Source organism: Pristiophorus japonicus, chromosome 16 (genome assembly GCF_044704955.1).
Source record: "Pristiophorus japonicus isolate sPriJap1 chromosome 16, sPriJap1.hap1, whole genome shotgun sequence".
Classification (NCBI taxonomy): Eukaryota; Metazoa; Chordata; class Chondrichthyes; family Pristiophoridae; genus Pristiophorus; species Pristiophorus japonicus.
Genome location: NC_091992.1, coordinates 99,384 through 119,710, shown reverse-complemented (window position 1 = coordinate 119,710; position 20,327 = coordinate 99,384). Strand labels below are relative to the sequence as shown.

Genomic DNA, 20,327 nt, shown 5'->3' with positions numbered 1-20,327 from the left:
GGTGAGGTGATGCTATGTGAGTATGAGTCGTGTTTGGTAGAGATTGTTGGGAGGTGAGCGATGGATGTGGTGCATTGAGCAGTGTGTGAGGCTTGTGGTGCAGATGGTGGGATATGACATTTGAAGATGAATTCACTGATCTTGACCACTCATGTGAAGTCATTAAACTTCCTGCACTGCATCCAGATTCTCAGGGCAACACTGCTGCATCCACCAGAGTGGTTATCTGCTCCCACTGCACTTTGGTCTGTTGACTGGAAGGCCTCCTGAGGATTTCTCTCCTCCTGCACCAACTCCTCCAGTGCTGCATCAGAGAACTTTGGTACTGCTCTCTCCCCTGTTGTGCAATCATGAATTGATTTTTTGCACTGTCTTCTTCAGCCAGTTGACAGCGCAGGCACGATGGGCCGAAACGGTCTCCTTCCATGCTGTAAATTTCTATCATTCTATGAATGATGATCTGCAGGCAGGATGCACCTCCCCTTTAAGAGGTGCAGACTGCCTTTATGTAGTGCAGGCTAGCTTTAATTGCTGGCCTCGCAGGAACTTTGGCTCTCTGCTGAGTATTCAACCAAGCAGCAGCGCATTCAGCGCCGGGCTGAAAACCACAACCATGCAAACGAGTAGGCAGCACGAAGTTGGCCTGTTGTCTGCAGTCCGCCGAATGAGCTAGCACATCGCAATCCATTGTCGGGGACAAATTAATTCCTAGGTCTTTATTATTATGTTGCCCATGAGAAATGTTCCCTCTAATTTTCAGTTGTACTGGGCGGGCCACCAACTCCTCTGAGCCCGACTATTTTGTCCATGGGCGGTTTACATTTTACACCACCACCACTGAAAGCTTATATACAACAATGCAAGTCTGATAGTTATCCAACATGACTTACAGTTACATCATGCTGGAAATTTCTCCCACCTGGCTCAGTTTTCCAGTGATGGAAAATTCGGTCACGGTTGACATCTCGGTTTGCTGCAAGATGGGATTTTATCCTCCTGAGATGGTCCAGGTGGGTAAATTCTAGTCTTGGTTTTGATCTGATTAATTGACCTGAAGCCACACTAGCAATCAGCACTGGAGGCTTGAAAGGTGCCACATATATCATGCAACCCAGCCAAGTCTGTAACTGCTCTTCTTTCAGAGTGTAAGTTAACATGTTGGCAAACGTACTAATGGAACCTGTTTTCAGTTTTTACCGCAACGATAAATTTATGTTCTTTGCACTGCTTGCAGATTCCAGCTGTTAGTGAAAGATCAGTTTGCACTGGTAGATTCAAGACTGCTTGGTATTTGTAAACAAGTTTATGTGCGTTTTCAGTGCCATAATCAAACTTGGTAGAAACTAGTGCTTCGATATCGACTGCACACCAGCCTTGTAGCTCATTCTCCAGAAATCGAGCATCTAATTGTTTACATAGTCTTGGAATGAAACAGAGAATACCTGTTATATCGACGGTATTGCTGAGTGAGTTTCTTACTCCGGTGAGTTTTTCCTCTGAGGTACTGGGCGTAGATTGTTTCACTTTTGGTCTTTGCCTGCTGATAGATTTCAATTACACTTTGAAAATGTGACACAGTTCAGACAATTCCCCCAAAACTTCGTCTAGCAGTCAGTGCAATACAAAACTGTGGATCTGTAAGCTTTTTGAGACATTACTTTGCTATAGAATCGTTATTATCATTAGCTTCCACCTTGCAATAGTCTACTAGTACATCATCATTTCTCAGGACATTTACTGCAAATTTACATGATAACCAGTGCTCCACATTCAAAGGCCTGAATGATATTACATTAATTTCCAAAATGTTGGCTGACTCCTCAAACTTAGCTTGCTAAATAGTGCATGTACAGTTTGTCCGTGTGTTTCCACTTCTTTCATCATTGGTACATCTTTCCAAGCATCTTCGACTCCCAGACCTTCTCTATGGGCAGCACAATGTTGTTATAAGTGCCGCCCTTAAAGGGGCATGGCAGCAGTATCTTTTTTCTGTCAGCCCGACAATGGCGGCAGCTGGTGTGGCCAGGCCCCCAATCTTGGCTGGGCACTGAGCATCGCGCCCCGCGAACGCTCCGTCACCACAACAAACATTAGTTTTCCTCAAAGAGACCAACCCCGCCGGGGCCGGTGCTTCTGGTGCCGGCACTAAAAAATTATCTAACGCGAATGATGCACTCAAACCCAGCGTGGGGCAATTTCGGCCCCTATGAGTACCTGTAATACACTTTATTACCTCACTGCCTGCGATATAGTAATAATGCACTTTATTATTTTTGCTTATATCAGGGATCTTGACTAGTGCAGGAATCTAGTGTGGACTTGGAATTAACGGACCATCCTCCATCGTCTGTTTTAGAGAAATCAACTTTTTAATCAGGATTTTAGAGAAAGAAAGTGGTATAGGAATGTGATATCATATTTTATATTAACACTTAGTTTACTGGAGTATCGATTAATCTACTTTCTCCGTTTATTAGATGTAAATTTGGTCGATTTAAATGTTCTAATATTTTTTGCAGGCTGGTAAATTTAGCATCATACCGACTGTGATAAATATCGGCTCTGGACTGGCACTGATGGGAGTGGTGAGTTTTGTTACTATTAATATTTTCAGGAGTGAATCACATTGATCTGGGTCCAGAGGCTGGGAATTAGTCTCAGTTGAGGAGTTTCTCTGATGAGGTGTGCTCATTAAAGTGATGGGAGACACTGCTGAATGGATGGTGTTTTTATTGGTTGCTTAGCAACATGGTTATGCAGTCCTCAAGTATGGTGAGGCGTGCGATTTAGTACAGCGTTCTGTGATTATCGTATTGAAAGAGAAATTAACCCACCCAAGTGCGATTTTCTATTTTCTCTGCACCTCCTCCAATGTTTTATCCACTTTGAAAGATTAAAGGGACCCTGCCAGGCTTTGAACCCGGGAGTTTCTGAGCTGCTCACTTAATGCATCACAGTCATCCTATCCTTGAAAGAGTACCTTTGCTGCCCCAGTGATCTTATGTTTTGCTGTTCTTTCTGAGTGAGATTGCTAAATAGGCAGCATGCCCACTTTGTGATCAGACTTTCCTGTATCCCTGTAGAAATCACAAAGCAAGACGAGGAAACAGTGAAGTGTCAATCTTCTAAATAGAAAAAAGCACGCAGTTACACCGCTAATTCACAGCTCCACTTCCATAATGAAGTCTGATATTGAATATTGTTTGCTATTACTGTGTGCTAATTCTCTGCTACACCTCATGTTTCAGGCTTACTGAAGTGTACTCCCAACTGGAACAGATCGCCACTCATTTATCACTGTGCACTCATAAATGGGCATATTTCAGAGGAGTTTCAGACCAGTGCCTTTCCCCATCCTAATTTGAGTTCTTTTTTCTTTTCCCAGAATAAACAAATTGAATTTTGAAAACTGCTTAGAACCTAATTAGCATATATTAATCAGATCTCCAGCTGACTCAGAACTGCCCGGTGTTAAAAGGAGTGGGAAAAGAGCTGCTTGATTTTAACATGCTTCTTTCCCAGTTTCCGCTGGTCAGAAAGAGTTAAAATTATCAATCTGATTCAATTTCACTTTTGGTCCTACCTCCCAAGCTAATGATAATATGATTTTCAATTACGACTGCGCTATCTGTGACAACACTGCTGACCACCTTCAGGAACTTACCAGTGGGACAAAACCCATATCCCATCCCTGGTCTACCAACCTCCAATCCCCCGAACCCAGTGTGGCCAAACCTCAGAATCACTCCCCAGTGTAACTCTGCAACAGATGGTTTGGGTAAGGCCTCTGAGAAAATGGAATCTTTTGTTCCTGGGTACTCCCTTTCCTAAAGGAGCCATCCTTCTTTCTGCACCCACTTTTACTTAGCCACTAAAAGTCAAGAGTCTTTGAAAGGGGTAACCCATAAGGGGCAAAACAATGGTGCAGCCCTTTAATCGCTCCCGGTGCCCGATATTGCAGCCCCAAACACTTGTGGTGCTCCCAATGCATCATGTACTAAATGTCGAGAACACCACAAAAATATTTAAATTAGTAGATTTTACATTATCAACTGAGGTCAATTATATGGGGAAATTATTGGCTCTATAGTTATGATGAGAGACTTGGAAAAACCAAGCCATATTCACCAGAGCAGAAAAGGTTAAGAGGATCTAACAGACAGTTTCATATTGTTGGAACAACTGGTTGGTGAATTGGTAACAAAAGAGAATAAGTGAAAATATAAAAGGGAGAGGATAGAAGAAGGTTTTCTATCATTAAGATATGGAATATGTTATCGCATGTGGCTATTGAAGTTGATATCTAACAATCACAACATCTAAGAGGGAATTAAACAAACACTTTAAAAAGAATAATATTAAAGAGTGTGGGGAAAGTACAAGAACATAGGAGTAGAGTAGATAACTGAGATGTGGAGCTCGCTCCATCACAGGGATCATTGGATCACTGACCTTTCTTGTGGTTCCATATCTAGATCCAGCAAAATTGATCTCTTGGTTCATTAATTGCCAGTTGTGTTGGAGGAGTCTTTATTGTGGGAACTAATTCAACCTATAGGAGTTTCAGTGTCATTGATTATTTGCGACCCAGCTTCATTGTCCTTTGATAAATATTGGCCTGTAATCTGCCATCAGCGGCGAAGCAAAAGCAATCGCTGCTTACCGCAGTAAGCTTCTCACTGATCTCACTATCTCTGTGGCGAGAAGTTCGGTTTTTCCGACAGGCAGTGCAGTTTAGTTGGAATCCCATAGCGCGAGCTCTGTGACATCAACAAGCTGTCTAAGTAACCAATCACATTGCAGAATTCTCAGACAGGGAGCCAGGAAATAGAAAGCACTAATAATCAATCACTTTTAAAAATTTTTAGAGAGAGCGAAATAAAGATAGGGACATACACATTGGGTTAAGGTAGAAGCTGAAACATCATGAACAAACTTTTAAAATATTTACAAAAATGTTTTTATTAATTTTAATATCTAATAATTTGAACTTAATCGAGAAATGTAAAATTTCACCAATTTAAACGAAGTTTTTTAGGGCCATAATGGTTGTTTATGAGTAGTTATTACTCAGATTGCTGTTATAAACACAATTACAACTCATTTCAATAGGCCTAACATTTGACAGCGATATTTCTTTGGAAAAGGGGAAGTTTTCACCAGATGATGCTTTCACTGATTGCCGGCTCGGGGGGAGGGGGCCTGTGGAGGAACAGTGAATGACAGACTGCAACTTCAGGATTTCCGTGTTGGAGTGCGCATGTGCTAAATCCTTAACTTGCCGTCAGTTTTATAGACGAAATGACAGCGAACACTTCCAGTTTGCTGTCATCAGGACCTCAGATTCCGGGTTGTTATAAATATACATTTGTATTTGAAACATAGAAACATAGAAAATAGGTGCAGGAGTAGGCCATTCATCCCTTCGAGCCTGCACCACCATTCAATATGATCATGGCTGATCATGCAACTTCAGTACCCGACTCCTGCCTTCTCTCCATAACCCTTAATCCCTTTAGCCGCAAGGGCCATATCTAACTCCCTTTTGAATATATCCAATGAACTGGCATCAACAATTTTTTGAGGTAGAGAATTCCACAGGTTCACAATTCGCTGGGTGAAAAAATTTCTCCTCATCTCAGTCCTAACTGGCCTGCCCCTTATCCTTAGACTGTGACCCCTGGTTCTGGACTTCCTCAACATCGGGAACATTCTTCCTTGATCTAACCTGTCCAATCCCGTCAGAATTTTATATACTTCTATGAGATCTCCTCTCATTCTTCTAAATTCCAGTGAATATAAGCCTAGTCGATCCAGTCTTTCTTCATATGCCACTCTGCCATCCCGGGAATCAGTCTGGTGAACCTTCGCTGCACTCCCTCAATAGCAAGAATGTCCTTCCTCAGATTAGGAGACCACAACTGCACACAATACTCAAGGTGTGGTCTCACTAAGGCCCTGTACAACTGCAGTAAGACCTCCCTGCTCCTATACTCAAAACCTCTCGCTATGAAGGCCAACATACCATTTGCTTTCTTTACTGCCTGCAGTAGCTGCATGCCTACCTTCAATGACTGATCTACCATGACACCCAGGTCTTGTTGCACCTCCCCTTTTACTAATCTGTCATCATTCAGATAATATTTTGCCTTCCTGTTTTTGCCACCAGAGTGGATAACCTCACATTTATCCACATTATACTGCATCTGCCATGCATTTTCCTACTTACATAACCTGTCCAAGTCACCCTGCAGCCTCTTAGCATCCTCTTCACAGCTCACACTGCCACCCAGCTTAGTGTCATCTGCAAACTTGGAGATATTACATTCAATTTCTTCGTCGAAATCATTAATATATATTGTATATAGCTGGGATCCCAGCACTGAACCTTGCGGTACCCCACTAGTCACTACCTGCCATTCTGAAAAGGACCCGTTTATTCCCACTCTTTGCTTCCTGTCTGCCAACCAGTTCTCTATCCACGTCAGTATATTACCCCCAATACCATGTGCCTTAATTTTGCATACCAATCTCTTGTGTGGGACCTTGTCAAAAGCCTTTTGAAAGTCCAAATACACCACATCCACTGGTTCTCCCTTGTCCACTCTACTAGTTACATCCTCAAAAAATTCCAGAATTTTGTCAAGCATGATTTTCCTTTCGTAAATCCATGCTGACTTGGACTGATCCTGTCACTGCTTTCCAAATGCGCTGCTATTACATCTTTAATAATTGATTCCAACATTTTCCCCACTACCGATGTTAGGCTAACCAATCTATAATTCCCTGTTTTCTCTCTCTCTCCTTTTTAAAAAAGTGATGTTACATTAGCTACCCTCCAGTCCATAGGAACTGACCCAGAGATGATAGACTGTTGGAAAATGATCACCAAGGCATCCACTATTTCTAGGGCCACTTCCTTAAGTCCTCTGGGATGCAGACTATCAGGCCCTGGGGATTTATTGGCCTTCAATCCCATCAATTTCCCTAACATCATTTCCTGACTAATAAGGATTTCCCTCAGTTCCCTCTGTTCCTCCTTCTCGCTAGATCCTCGGTCCCCTAGTATTTCCGGAAGGTTATTCGTGTCCTCCTTCGTGAAGACAGAACCGAAGTATTTGTTCAATTGGTCTGCCATTTCTTTGTTCCCCATTATGAATTCACCTGATTCTGACTGCAAGGGACCTACGTTTGTCTTCACTAATCTTTTTCTCTTCACATATCTATAGAAGCTTTTGCAGTCAGTTTTTTATGTTCCCGGCAAGCTTCCTCTCATACTCTATTTCCCCCCTCCTAATTAAACCCTTAGTCCTCCTGTGCTGAATTCTAAATTTCTCCCAGTCCTCAGGTTTGCTGCTTTTTCTGGCCAATTTATATGTCTCTTCCTTGGATTTAACACTATCCCTAATTTCCCTTTTTAGCCACAGTTGAGCCACCTTCCCCATTTTATTTTTACTCCTTTGTTTTGCATTTACAGGGTGCATTTATCTGTGACCTGATTTTGCTGTATCTGATTAAAAAAAGCAGATATTACAGAGGGAAGAAGTATGAAGAAGTCAGGTGAGGAGAAACTACAAAGTATTACATAGAATGTACGGCACAGAAACAGGCTATTGGGCCCACCGCTCTGTGCCGGGGTTTATGCTCCACACCAGCCTCCTCCCACTCCTCTCCATCTCACCCCATCACCATATCCTTCTATTCCTTTCTCCCTCAATGTGTTTATCCAGCTTCCCCTTAAATGCATCTTTGCTATTCACCTCAACCACTCCCTGTGGCAGCAAGTTCACTTTCTAACCACTCTCTGGGTAAAGAAGTTTCTCCTGAATTGCCTGTTCGATTTGTTACTGATTATCCTTTATTAACCTCAGGATGTCACAAAGCACTTTACATTGAAGTGTGTTCACTGCCGTAATGTGGGAAACGCGGCAGCCAATTTGCGCACGGCAAGCTCCCACAAACAGCAATGAGATAAATGACCAATTAATCTGTTTTAGTCACATTGGTTGTGCGTTAAATATTGGCCCCAGGACACTGGGGAGACCTCCCCGGCTCTTCTTCCAATAATGCCAGAAGATCTTTTACGTCCATCTGGGGTAGCAGGCGGGGCCTCGGTTTACTGTCTCATCTGACAGACAGCACCTCCGACAGTGCAGCACTCTCTCAGTACTGCCCCTCCGACAGTGCAGCACTCTCTCAGTACCGCCCCTCCGACAGTGCGGCGCTCCCTCAGTACTGCCCCTCCGACAGTGCAGCACTCTCTCAGTACCGCCCCTCCGACAGTGCGGCGCTCCCTCAGTACTGCCCCTCCAACAGTGCGGCGCTCCCTCAGTACCGCCCCTCCGACAGTGCAGCACTCTCTCAGTACTGCCCCTCCGACAGTGCAGCACTCTCTCAGTACTGCCCCTCCGACAGTGCAGCACTCTCTCAGTACTGACCCTCCGACAGTGCGGCGCTCCCTCAGTACTGCCCCTCCGACAGTGCGGCGCTCCCTCAGTACTGCCCCTCCGACAGTGCGGGGCTCCCTCAGTACTGCCCCTCCGACAGTGTGATGCTCCCTCAGTACTGCCCCTCCGACAGTGCGACGCTCCCCCAGTACTGCCCCTCCGACAGTGCGACACTCTCTCAGTACTGCCCCTCCGACAGTGCGACGCTCCCTCAGTACTGCCCCTCCGACAGTGCGACACTACCTCAGTACTGCCCCTCCGACAGTGCGGCACTCCCTCAGTACTGCATTGGGAGTGTTAGCCTAGATTTTGTGCTCAAGTCTCTGGAGTCAGACTATGAACCCACAACTTGCTGACTGAGAGGTGAGAGTGTGACCCACTGAGCAGTGGCTGACACTGTGTCCCTGCGTTCAGCTGCCTCGACCCCACACTCCCTCCGTACGTCTGCGCCTCTCTACTTTTCTCTCCTCCTTTAAACCGACATTTTTGACTGAGCCCTTGGTCACCTGTCCTGATATCTCCTTATTTCGCTCGGTCTGAAGTTTTGTTTGATAATGCTGCTGTGATGTACCTTGGAGCATTTTTTATACGTCAAATGCTCTATATAAATGCAAGTTGTATTTCATGGGGTGTTGCACAGATGTAAGAACATAAGATATAGGAGCAGGAGTCAGCCATACAGCCCCTCGAGTCTTCTCCGCCATTTAATACGATCATGGCTGATCCGATCATGGACTCAGCTCCGCTTCCCTGCCCGCTCCCCATAACCCCTTATTCTCTTATCGGTTAAGAAACTGTCTATTTCTGTCTTAAATTTATTCAATGACCCAGCCTCCACAGCTCTCTGAGGCAGCAAATTCCACACATTTAAAACCCTCTGAGAGAAGAAATTTCTCCTCGTCTCAGTTTTAAATGGGCAGCCCCTTATTCTAAGACCATGCCCCCTAGTTCTAGTCTCCCCCATCAGTGGAAACATCCTCTCTGCATCCACCTTGTCAAGCCCCCTCATAATCTTATATGTTTCGATAAGATCACCTCTCATTCTTCTGAATTCCAATGAGTAGAGGTCCAACCTCCTCAACCTTTCCTCATAAGTCAACCCCCTCATCCCCGGAATCAGCCTAGTGAACCTTCTCTGAACTGCCTCCAAAGCAAGTATATCCTTTCGTAAATATGGAAACCAAAACTGCACGCAGTACTCCAGGTGTGGCCTCACCAATACCCTGTATAACTGTAGCAAGAGGTGAGCTACTCTGACAGCTACAGGTTGTTAAACAGACTGCCGATTCACTAATGCCAAAGAACAATTTCATTCCCAATAAGTAAAAGCAATAAAATAAAATCCGTACAAAAGTAAAGTACTGCGGTTGATGGAATCTCAAATAAAAACAGAAAATGCTGGGACTTCTCAGCGGGTCGGGCAGCGTCTGTGGAGAGAGAAACAGAGGTAATGGTTCAGCTCGCTGACCTTCGTCAGAACTGGAAAAAGTTAGAGATGTAATAGATTTTTAAGCAAGGATGCGTTTATTTGTACTAACTGAAAGGCAGTCGTTTCTCTGATTGACTCTCCATTATCACATGACCAGTTGCTGATTGGTCCCCCTGGAGGAAAAGCCACACCCTGAAGTTCCTCTGGAATGTATAACTGGAACCGCCCAGCCCAAGTTCTGACTGACTTTCCAATTTGAATTCGATCCATTTTGACTTCAAAAGCCAGAGAGGATGGATCTCTCCAAATGCCATGAAGTTCCAGCCGAAGTCCCTTACCCCAACGCAAGACCTTACCCCCCTCCCTCCGCCATAGATGGGACACTGTGTGCAGATTGTTAACAGGTTTATTGGGTATGAAGTGAATAGTGACAGTGTCGTGACTTCTGGATTCCATCCACTCCCAACGATGTCCCTTGTAACACACGCACCGAGCTCGCACGCACCCGGGGTTTGGAAGAACGTGATCCCTCTTTTCGGAGCTCCCTCTCTACCCTCCGATCTCCCCCCCCCCCCACCCCCGCAGACTCTCCCTCCCCCCAAGCTCTCTTGCCCCCCCGCCCCCAAGTGTCTCTCTCCTCACGGAGCACTTTACATTGCCACTGGACTCGTCACGTACAGTAACAGCTGCTGCGACAACGGGTAACGATGGAGAGGAGAGGGAGAGGGCAAGGGAGAGGGAGAGGGAGAGCTCCGACTGTAGTTGGAGTGAAAACTGCTTCCGATGGGCTGCATCAAATCTCCCCCGAGAAACTAAATGCTCCCCGCTGCCCCACCGCCCCGCTTCTCTCCCTGCCCGCTGCCCTGCCTCCCTCTCTCCCCGCTGCCCCGCCTCTCTCTCTCCCCGCTGCCCCGCCTCCCTCCTCGCTGCCCCGCCTCTCTCCCTCCCCGCTGCCCCACCTCTCTCCTCGCTGCCCCGCCTCTCTCTCTCCACGCTGCCCCGCCTCTCTCTCTCCGCGCTGCCCAGTCTCTCTCTCTCCCCGCTGCCCCGCCTCTCTCTCTCCCCACTGCCCCGCCTCTCTCTCTCCCCGCTGCCCCGCCTCTCTCTCTCCCCGCTGCCCCGCCTCTCTCGCTCCCTGCCGCCCCACCTCTCTCCTCGCTGCCCCATCTCTCTCTCTCCCCACTGCACCACCTCTCTCCCTGCCCGCTGCCCCGCCTCTCTCTCTCCCCGCTGCCCCGCCTCTCTCTCTCCCTGCTGCCCCGCCTCTCTCTCTCCCCGCTGCCCCGCCTCTCTCTCTCCCCACTGCCCCATCTCTCTCTCTCCCCGCTGCCCCGACTCTCTCTCTCCCCACTGCCCCACCTCTCTCCCTGCCCGCTGCCCCACCTCTCTCCCTGCCCGCTGCCCCACCTCTCTCCTCGCTGCCCCACCTCTCTCTCTCCCCGCTGCCCCGCCTCTCTCCCTCCCCGCTGCCCCGTCTCTCTCTCTCCCCGCTGCCCCGCCTCTCTCTCTCCCTGCTCAGGGCTTGGTGGCTTGTGGCACTGCGGGTGGCTCGGGGCTTGGGGTGCCAGCCTCCACATTCAATGGATCATCCTCCGCCATTTCCACCATCCCCAGCGTGATCCCACCACCAAACACATCTTCCCCTCCCCTCCCCTTTCTGTATTCCGAAAGGACTGCTCCCTCTGCGACACCTTGGTCCATTCCGCAGTCACCCCCAGCACCCCCTCCCCTTCCCACGGCACCTTCCCGTGCAAGTGCAGGAGATGCAACACCTGCCCTTTTACCCCCTCCCTTCCCACTGTCCAGGGCCCCAAACACTCCTTCCAGGTGAATCAGTGATTTACTTGTACTTCTTTTAATTTAGTATACTGTATTTGCTGCTCACGATGTGGTCTCCTCTACATTGGGGAGACCAAGCGTAGATTGGGTGATCGCTTTGCGGAACAGCTCCGCCAGTCCATAAGTGTGACCCCGAGCTTCCGGTCGCCTGTCACTTTAATTCCCCGCCCCCTCCCACTCTGATCTCTCCCTCCTCGGCCTCCTACACTGTTCCAATGAAGCTCCATGCAAGCTCGAGAAACAGCACCTCATCTTTCGTTTAGGCACTTCACAGGTTTCTGGTCACAACATCCAGTTCAACAATTTCAAACCATAACCTCTGCCTCTTTCCCACGTCAGCTATCGATGATTCTCCCATTCACACCCCCTCTAGATGCATCTTTTGTTTCTTTACTTGTCCCATTACCATCTCCTTTTGCCTTGCACCATCATCGCTTTGTCATTTAATCTCTTCAGCCTTCCACCTATCACAGATCTTCCCTTTTGGTCTTTCCTCCCCTCCCCCTTTTCCTGCTGTCATGTTTGTAACTACAATGTAACACCACTGTATTATTGTACACACTCAACACAGATGCACACCTTGACCACAGGGGGTGAACTTGTGGGAGACACTCCTTACCTGATCACTCGGGTATATAAAGGGAGGTCCCACGCGGGTCACGCGAGTGCTGAATAAAGAGTTATGAGTGGCCTTGTCCCTGGAATGTGCCTCGTGTGGTTTCATGCTGTAGAGTAAAGACTTTACATTGGCGACGAGAAACGGGAATTCACGACCCACGAGAATGGCCACCGGTAGCACAGATGAACGGTACTGTGTTGGGGAAGACTGGGACGATTTTGTTAAGAGGCTTCAGGAGAGCCTTGTCACGAAAGACTGGCTGTGGAATGCAGCGGCCGACAAGCGAAGGGCTCATCTTTTGACCAGCTGCGGGCCAAAGACTTACGCACTCATGAAGGACTTACTGGCACCCAAAAAGCCGTCGGACAAAACCTTTGACAAGCTTAGCAAGTTGATTGGGTAGCACCTCAAGCTGGCGAGCAGCATACACATGGCTCGACACAGATTCTACACCCACCGACGTCATGAAGGACAGAGCATACCAGACTTTGTATCGGACCTCAGGCGCTTGGCCGCCTCTAAGTTCACAGACGCCTGCAGGGGTGAGATGCTAAAGGACTTCTTTATTGAGGGTATCGGTCATGCGGGAATTTTTTGCAAGTTAATTGAGACCAAGGACTTGACCTTGGAAGCGGCGGCGTTGTTGGCTCAGACTTTCATGGCGGGGGAGGAAGAGATGAAAATGATTTACGCGCACAATTCTGCCTCCAATGCAGCGATGGATCAGGGAGTCAACGTCCTCAATGCTACTCAGAGCCCCGCAGGCAGGCAGGGGCAGTCCGACATTCATCAGGCAGCAATAGACCCCAGAGTAGGACCTCAACAGAGACAATGGCAGGCTGAACGGATGTTCACGCCATCACAGTGGACAATGCGGCCCGGGATGGGGCCATTGACACCCACTAAGAGCAGTCAGAGGGACAGTCAGCGCGGAATTCCTGGCCACAGCCCTTTTGTCCACAGCAATGAAAACTTTAACTCATGCTGGAGGTTTGGGGGAAAACACTCAGCCAGATCTTGCAGATTCCAACACTTTGTCTGAAGAAATTGCAACCTCAGTGGCCATTTAGCTCATATGTGCAGAAAGCCTGCAACCCGACTGATATATGAGGCAGATGGACCAGAAGATGGTTCTGTGAGGCAGGATGACTTTTGGGGCAAATTGATGGATGCCGAGGTTCAGCAGGTCCATGCGGTGAATATTCACAGTTCATACACCAAAACGCCACCAATGATGATGAGGGTTTTATTGAACGGTATCCCAGTACGCATGGAGCTGGACACTGGGTCCAGCCAGTCACTCATGGGCGTTCAACAATTCAAGAAGCTATGGCCACTCAAAGCCAGTAGACCCAAATTAGAACGTATCGAGACACAACTAAGGACTTACACCAAAGAAATCATTCCGGTGCTAGGCAGTGCAATGTTGGCTGTCACGCACGATGGCTTAGTGAATCGGCTGCCGCTCTGGATTGTCCCGGGCAATGGTCCCGCACTGTTGGGGAGGTACTGGTTAGCCGAGATGAACTGGAAATGGGAGGATGTTCACGCAATGTCCTCAGTGGAGTGAAGTTCGTGCTCACAAGCCCTACAACAATTCGAATCACTTTTCCAACCGGGCATCGGGACTTTCAAAGGCACTAAAGTAGTCTTACACATCACCCCAGATGCCAGGCCAGTGCACCACAAGCCAGAGCGGTGCCGTATGTGATGCGGGAGAAAATCGAGAGCGAATTGGACCGGCTATTGCGAGAGGGCATCATCTTACCTGTTGAATTCAGCGACTGGGCGAGCCCCATCGTCCCTGTTCTTAAAGTGGATGGCTCTGTCAGGATCTGTGGCGACTACAAGGCCACCATCAATCGGGTGTCCCTACAAGATCAATACCCGCTCCCGAGAGTGGCGGACCTCGTCGCCACGTGGCAGGCGGCAAGCTGTTCACCAAGTTGGACCTCACTTCAGCCTATATGACCCAGGAACTGGCCAACGAATCTAAACTGCTGACCACCATCACCACGCACAAGGGACTGTTTGCGTATAACAGGTGCCCGTTTGGCATTCGATCAGCGGCCGTGATTTTTCAACGCAACATGGAAAGCCTGCTCAAATCCATTCGTGGAACGATCGTATTCCAGGACGACATCCTCATCGCGGGTCGAGACACCGAGGAACATCTCCACAACCTGGAGGAGGTGCTGTGCCGACTGGACCGGGTAGGCCTGCGACTCAAGAAGTCTAAATGCATGTTCTTAGCTCCCGAGGTTGAGTTTCTGGGCAGGAGGGTTGCTGCAGATGGGATTCGGCCCACCGAATCCAAAACAGAGGCGATTCGACGAGCACTCAGGCCCTGCAACACATCGGAGCTGCGTTCATTCCTGGGACTGTTGAACTATTTCGGGAACTTTCTGCCGAACTTGAGCACGTTGTTGGAGCCGCTACACGTGCTCCTGCGTAAGGGTTGCGATTGGTTTTGGGGGGACTGTCAGGAATGGACTTTTGATCAGGCGCGTAACCTACTGTGTTCAAACAAGCTGTTGACCCTATACGACCCTTGCAAAAGTTTAGTTCTGACATGTGATGCATCGTCCTATGGGGTTGGGTGCGTGTTGCAGCAGGGTAATGCTGAGGGTCAGCTACAACCTGTGGCTTATGCCTTCAGGTCGCTCTCTCAAGCAGAACGGGGCTATGGGATGGTTGAGAAGGAAGCACTTGCATGTGTCTATGGTGTAAAGAAAATTCATCAGTACCTCTTTGGTAGGAAGTTTGAATGAGAGACGGACCATAGGCCACTCACATCCCTGTTGTCAGACAGCAAGGCTGTCAATGCCAACGCATCAGCTCGCATACAGCAATGGGCTCTCACGCTAGCGGCCTATGACTACTCCATCCGGCACCGGCCCGGCACTGAAAATTGCGCTGACGCGCTCAGCAGGCTCCCACTGGCCACCACCGAGGGGGCAGCTGAGCAAAGCACTGAGATGGTCATGGCTGTCGATGCCTTCGACATTGCAGGCTCCCCTATCACAGCCCGCCAGATCAAAATTTGGACAAACAGAGATCCCCTCCTATCCCTGATTAAGAAATGTGTCCTGACTGGGGATTGGGCGCCCGCACACGGAGCATGCCCTGAGGAGGTCAGACCGTTCCACAGGTGGATGGATGAGCTCTCCATCCAAGCCGACTGCCTACTATGGGGCAGCTGGATAGTCATGCCCCAGAAGGGCAGGGAGACGTTCATTAGGGAACTCCACAGTGAGCACCCAAGTATTGTGATGGTGAAGGCCATTGCCCGGTCACACGTTTGGTGGCCTGGAATTGACTCAGACCTGGAACACTGTTTGCAGGTGCACGACATGTGCCCAGCTGGGCAATGCCCCCAGGGAGGCCCCGCTCAGCCCGTGGCCCTGGCCCATCAAGCCATGGTCACGCATTCACGTTGACTACGCGGGCCCGTTCATGGGGAAGTTGTTCCTTATCGTTGTAGATGCGTACTCGAAATGGATTGAGTGCATCATCCTGAATTCATGCATGTCATCCACCACCGTGGAAAGCCTTTGTGCGATCTTTGCAACCCATGGCTCGCCGGACATCCTGGTTAGTGATAATGGCCCGTGTTTCAAGCGATGAATTCCGGGAGTTTATTTCGGGCAATGGCATTAACCATGTCAGGACTGCACCGTTCAAGCCGGCTTCCAATGGCCAGGCGGAACGTGCAGTCCAAATCGTTAAGCAAGGGATGCTCAGGATTCAAGGACCCTCCCTACAATGCCGCCTATCGCACCTCCTGCCAGCCTATAGGTCCCGCCCACACTTGCTCACGGGGGTCCCGCCCCAGAGCTACTCATGAAACGGACACTCAAAACTCGGTTGTCCCTCATCCACCCAGTCCTGACCGACATAGTTGAGGGCAAGTGTAAGGCACAAAAACAAGTACCATGACCGTTATTTGAGGGGGAGATGTATAGAAATAAATGATCCTGTATTCGTCCTCAATCACACCATGGGACCTAAATGGCTCGAGGGTACCGTAATTGACAAAGAAGGGAATAGGGTCATTGTGGCAAAACTCAACAATGGCCAGATATGCCGTAAGCATCTGGACCAAGTATAAAAAAAAGGTTCAGCAATGACACGGTGGAACCTGAAGAAGACCATGAGATGGAGCTCACACTACCGCCAGTGAACGTGCAACAAAAGCAATCAGAGGAATGCACAGTTCCTAAGGTCAGCCCGGACAGGCCGGAATCACCACAGGTGACAGACACTCACATCAGTGTCCAACAACCAGAGCCTCCACGAGGGAGCGTAGACTACCTGAAAGAGTAAACCTATGATCCCAATAAGACTTTGGGGGGGAAGGTGATGTCATGTTTGTAACTACAATGTAACACCACTGCATTACTGTATACATTCAACACAGATGCACACCTTGACCACAGGGGGTGAACTTGTGGGAGACACTCCTTACCTGATCACTCGGGTATATAAAGGGAGGTCCCACGCAGGTCACGCGAGTGCTGAATAAAGAGTTATGAGTGGCCTTGTCCCTGGAATGTGCCTCGTGTGGTTTCATGCTGTAGAGTAAAGACTTTACATTGGCGACGAGAAACGGGAATTCACGACCCACGAGAATGGCCACCGGTAGCACAGATGAACGGTACTGTGTTGGGGAAGACTGGGACGATTTTGTTGAGAGGCTTCAGGAGAGCCTTGTCACGAAAGACTGGAGGTCCCACGCAGGGTCATCACTTCTGGAGTGCTGAATAAAGAGTTAAGATCACTGAGTGGCCTTGTCCCTGGAATGTGCCTCGTGTGGTTTCATGCTGTAGAGTAAGGACTTTACACCTGCCCCTGCACTTGTATAAAACCTGTCACATCTCGAACTTTTTCCAGTTCTGACGAAGGTCACCGACCTGAAACATTAACTCTGTTTCTCTCTCCACAGATGCTGCCTGACCCGCTGAGTATTTCCAGCATTTTCTGTAAATAAAATCAGTATCTACATTAAAAGTCTTATATTTTCCTACACATCTTGTCTGCAACACTTGACTTCCTATTCCCATATTTCTGTTGCACTTTTTACCATTACAAAGTCCTGTATCAACATCTTGAATTGTTTTTCCTGTGTTCACACGTCACACTGCCAATTGTCCTGTTGTAATTGAGTAATTTGACCACCAGGAGGTTGTGGAGCGAATTCTCTGGATGCCTGTTCTGAAATAAAGATTGGGAGAGATACAAAATGGCTGATTTGCTCTTGCACATTTTACACTGTCGCACAAAGTCCAAATGATCCCGGGACCATTTTGTGAAATATCTGCCCCCATCTTGGTCTGCCCAGTGTTTGAGGCCCTAGTTTAACACCCAAGTGCCCTCAACCCCCGATCTGAAAATGCAGCTGTGATTAGCTGGCCTTTTCTGAGCTGGTGTATCTCCCTGCTCCAGAATGCTAAACCTCTCCAGACCTGGTGTGCTGTATTCCTGTATATCTGTGTATCTGTATATCTCTGTATCTGTATTCCTTTATATCTCTGTATCAGTATCTCAGAGCTTCATTCACTCATTCATTCATCCATTCCATTCCATTCATTGTCCTTCTAGGGGGTAGAGGTCACGGGTTTGGGAGGTGCTGTCGAAGAAGCCTTGGCGAGTTGCTGCAGTGCATCTTGTCGATAGTACACACTGCAGCCACGATGTGCTGGTGGTGGAGGGAGTGAGTGTTGGAGGTGGTGAATGGGTGGAGGGGGTGCCAATCAAGCGGGCTGCTTTGTCCTGGATGGTGTCGAGCTTCTTGAGTGTTGTTGGAGCTGCACTCATCCAGGCAAGTGGAGAGTGTTCCATCACACTCCTGACTTGTGCCTTGTAGATGGTGGAAAGGCTTTGGGGAGTCAGGAGGTGAGACACTCTCCGCAGAATACCCAGCCTCTGACCCGCTCTTGTTACCACAGTATTCATGTGGCTGGTCCTATTAAGTATATGGTGACCCCCAGGTGGGTGATTCGGTGATAGTAATCCCATTGAATGTCATGGGGAGTGACTAGACTCTCTTGTTGGAGATGGTCATTGCCTGGTACTTGCATGCCGTGAATGTTGCTTGCCAGTTATCAGCCAAGCCTGAATGTTGTCCAGGTCTTGCTGCATGTGGGCATGGACTACTCCATTATCTGTGGAGTTGCGAATGGCACTGAACACTGTGCAGTCATCAGCGAACATCCCCACTTCTGACCTTATGATGGAGGGAAGGTCACTGATGAAGCAGTTGAAGATGTTTGGGCCTAGGACACTGTCCTGAGGAATTCCTGCAGCGATGTCCTGGGGCTGTGATGATTGACCTCCAACCACCACAACCATCTTCCTTTGTACTTGATTCCCATTGACTTCAATTTTACTGGGGCTCCTTGATGTCACACTCGATCAAATGCTGCCGATGTTAAGGGCAGTCACTCTCACCTCACCTCTGGAATTCAACTCTTTTGTCCAAGTTTGGGCTAAAGCAGTAATGAGGTCTGGAGCCAAGTGGTCCTGGAAGAACCCATAATTGGATCTGTCCCCCTTTTTGTGGACAGGACATACCTGGGCAGTTTTCCACATTGTTGGATAGATGCCAGTGTTGTAGCTGTACTGGAACAGCTTGGCTAGAGGTGCAGCTAGTTCTGGAGCACAAGCCTTCAGCATGACAGCCGAGATATTGTCGGGACCCATAGCCTTTGCTGGATCCAGTGCGCTCAGCTGTTTTTTGATATCACGCAGAGTGAATTGAATTGGCTGAAGACTGGCCTCTGTGATGGTGGGGACCTCAGGAGGAGGCCAATACGTTCATCCACTCGGCACTTTTAGCTGAAGGTGCTCACAAATGCTTCAGCCGTGTCTTTTGCCCACACAAGCTAGGCTCTGTCATCATTGAGGATGAGGATATTCATGGATCCTGTTCCTCCCGTTAGTTGTTTAATGGTCCACCACCATTCACAACTGGATGTGGTAGGACTGCAGAGCTTTGATTTGATCCGTTGATTGTGGAATCGCTTAGCCCTGTCTATAGCATGCTGATTCCACTGTTTAGCATGCATGTAATCCTGTGTTGCAGCTTCCCCAGGTTGGCACCTCATTTTTAGGTATGCCTGGTGCTGCTCCTGGCATGCTCTTTTGCACTCCTCATTGAACTAGGGTAGGTCCCCTGGCTTGATGGTAATGGTAGAGTGAGAGATATGCCGGGCCATGAGGTTACAGATTGTGGTGGAATATAATTCTGTTGCTGATGGCCCCCCGTGCCTCATGAATGCCTAGTTTTGTTCTGAATCTATTGCATTTAGTGCGGTGGTAGTGCCACATAACACAATGGTGTCCTCAGTGTGAACACAGGACTTTATCTCCAAGCGACTGTGCGGTGGTCACTGCTACCACTGCTGTCATGGACAGATGCATCTGCGACAGGGAGATTGATGAGGACGAGGTCAAGTAGGTTTTTCCCTCGTGTTGGTTCTCTCACCACCTGCCGCAGACCCAGTCTGGCAGCTATATCCTTCAGGACTCAGCCAGCTCGGTCGGTAGTGGTGCTACCGAGCCACTCTTGGTGATGGACATTAGTGTCCCCCACCCAGAGTACATTCTGTGCCCTTGCTACCCTCGGTGCTTCTTCCAAGTGTTCAACATGGAGGATACTGATTCACCAGCTGAGGGAGGGGTTAGGTAGTAATCAGCAGGAGGTTTCCTTGCCCATGTTTCACCTGATGCCATGAGAACTCATGGGGTCTGGAGTCAATGTTGAGGACTCCCAGGGCCACTACTTCCTGACTGTATTCCACTGTGCCGCTACCCCTGGTGGGTCTGTCCTACATAGAAACATAGAAAATAGGTGCAGGAGTAGGCCATTCGGCCCTTTGAGCCGCACCACCATTCGATAAGATCATGGCTGATCATTCACCTCAGTACCCCTTTCCTACTTTCTCTCCATACCCCTTGATCCCTTTAGCCATAAGGACCATATCCAACTCCC

At 48.6% G+C, this 20,327-nt stretch overlaps 1 protein-coding gene across 4 annotated transcripts in view; it reads left to right on the top strand.

Moving 5' to 3' along the window:
* p2rx5 (purinergic receptor P2X, ligand-gated ion channel, 5) overlaps positions 1–20,327 on the top strand; it is a 135,033-nt gene that overhangs the window by 91,828 nt on the left and 22,878 nt on the right. For 3 of the 4 annotated variants that reach the window (XM_070858022.1, XM_070858023.1, XM_070858021.1), the window contains 2 exons: positions 2,520–2,585; positions 7,478–7,560. In XM_070858022.1, coding sequence (XP_070714123.1) covers positions 2,520–2,585; positions 7,478–7,560 — 149 coding nt within the window. The remainder of the gene's footprint in view (positions 1–2,519; positions 2,586–7,477; positions 7,561–20,327) is intronic. The other variant, XM_070858024.1, reaches the window with a different exon arrangement.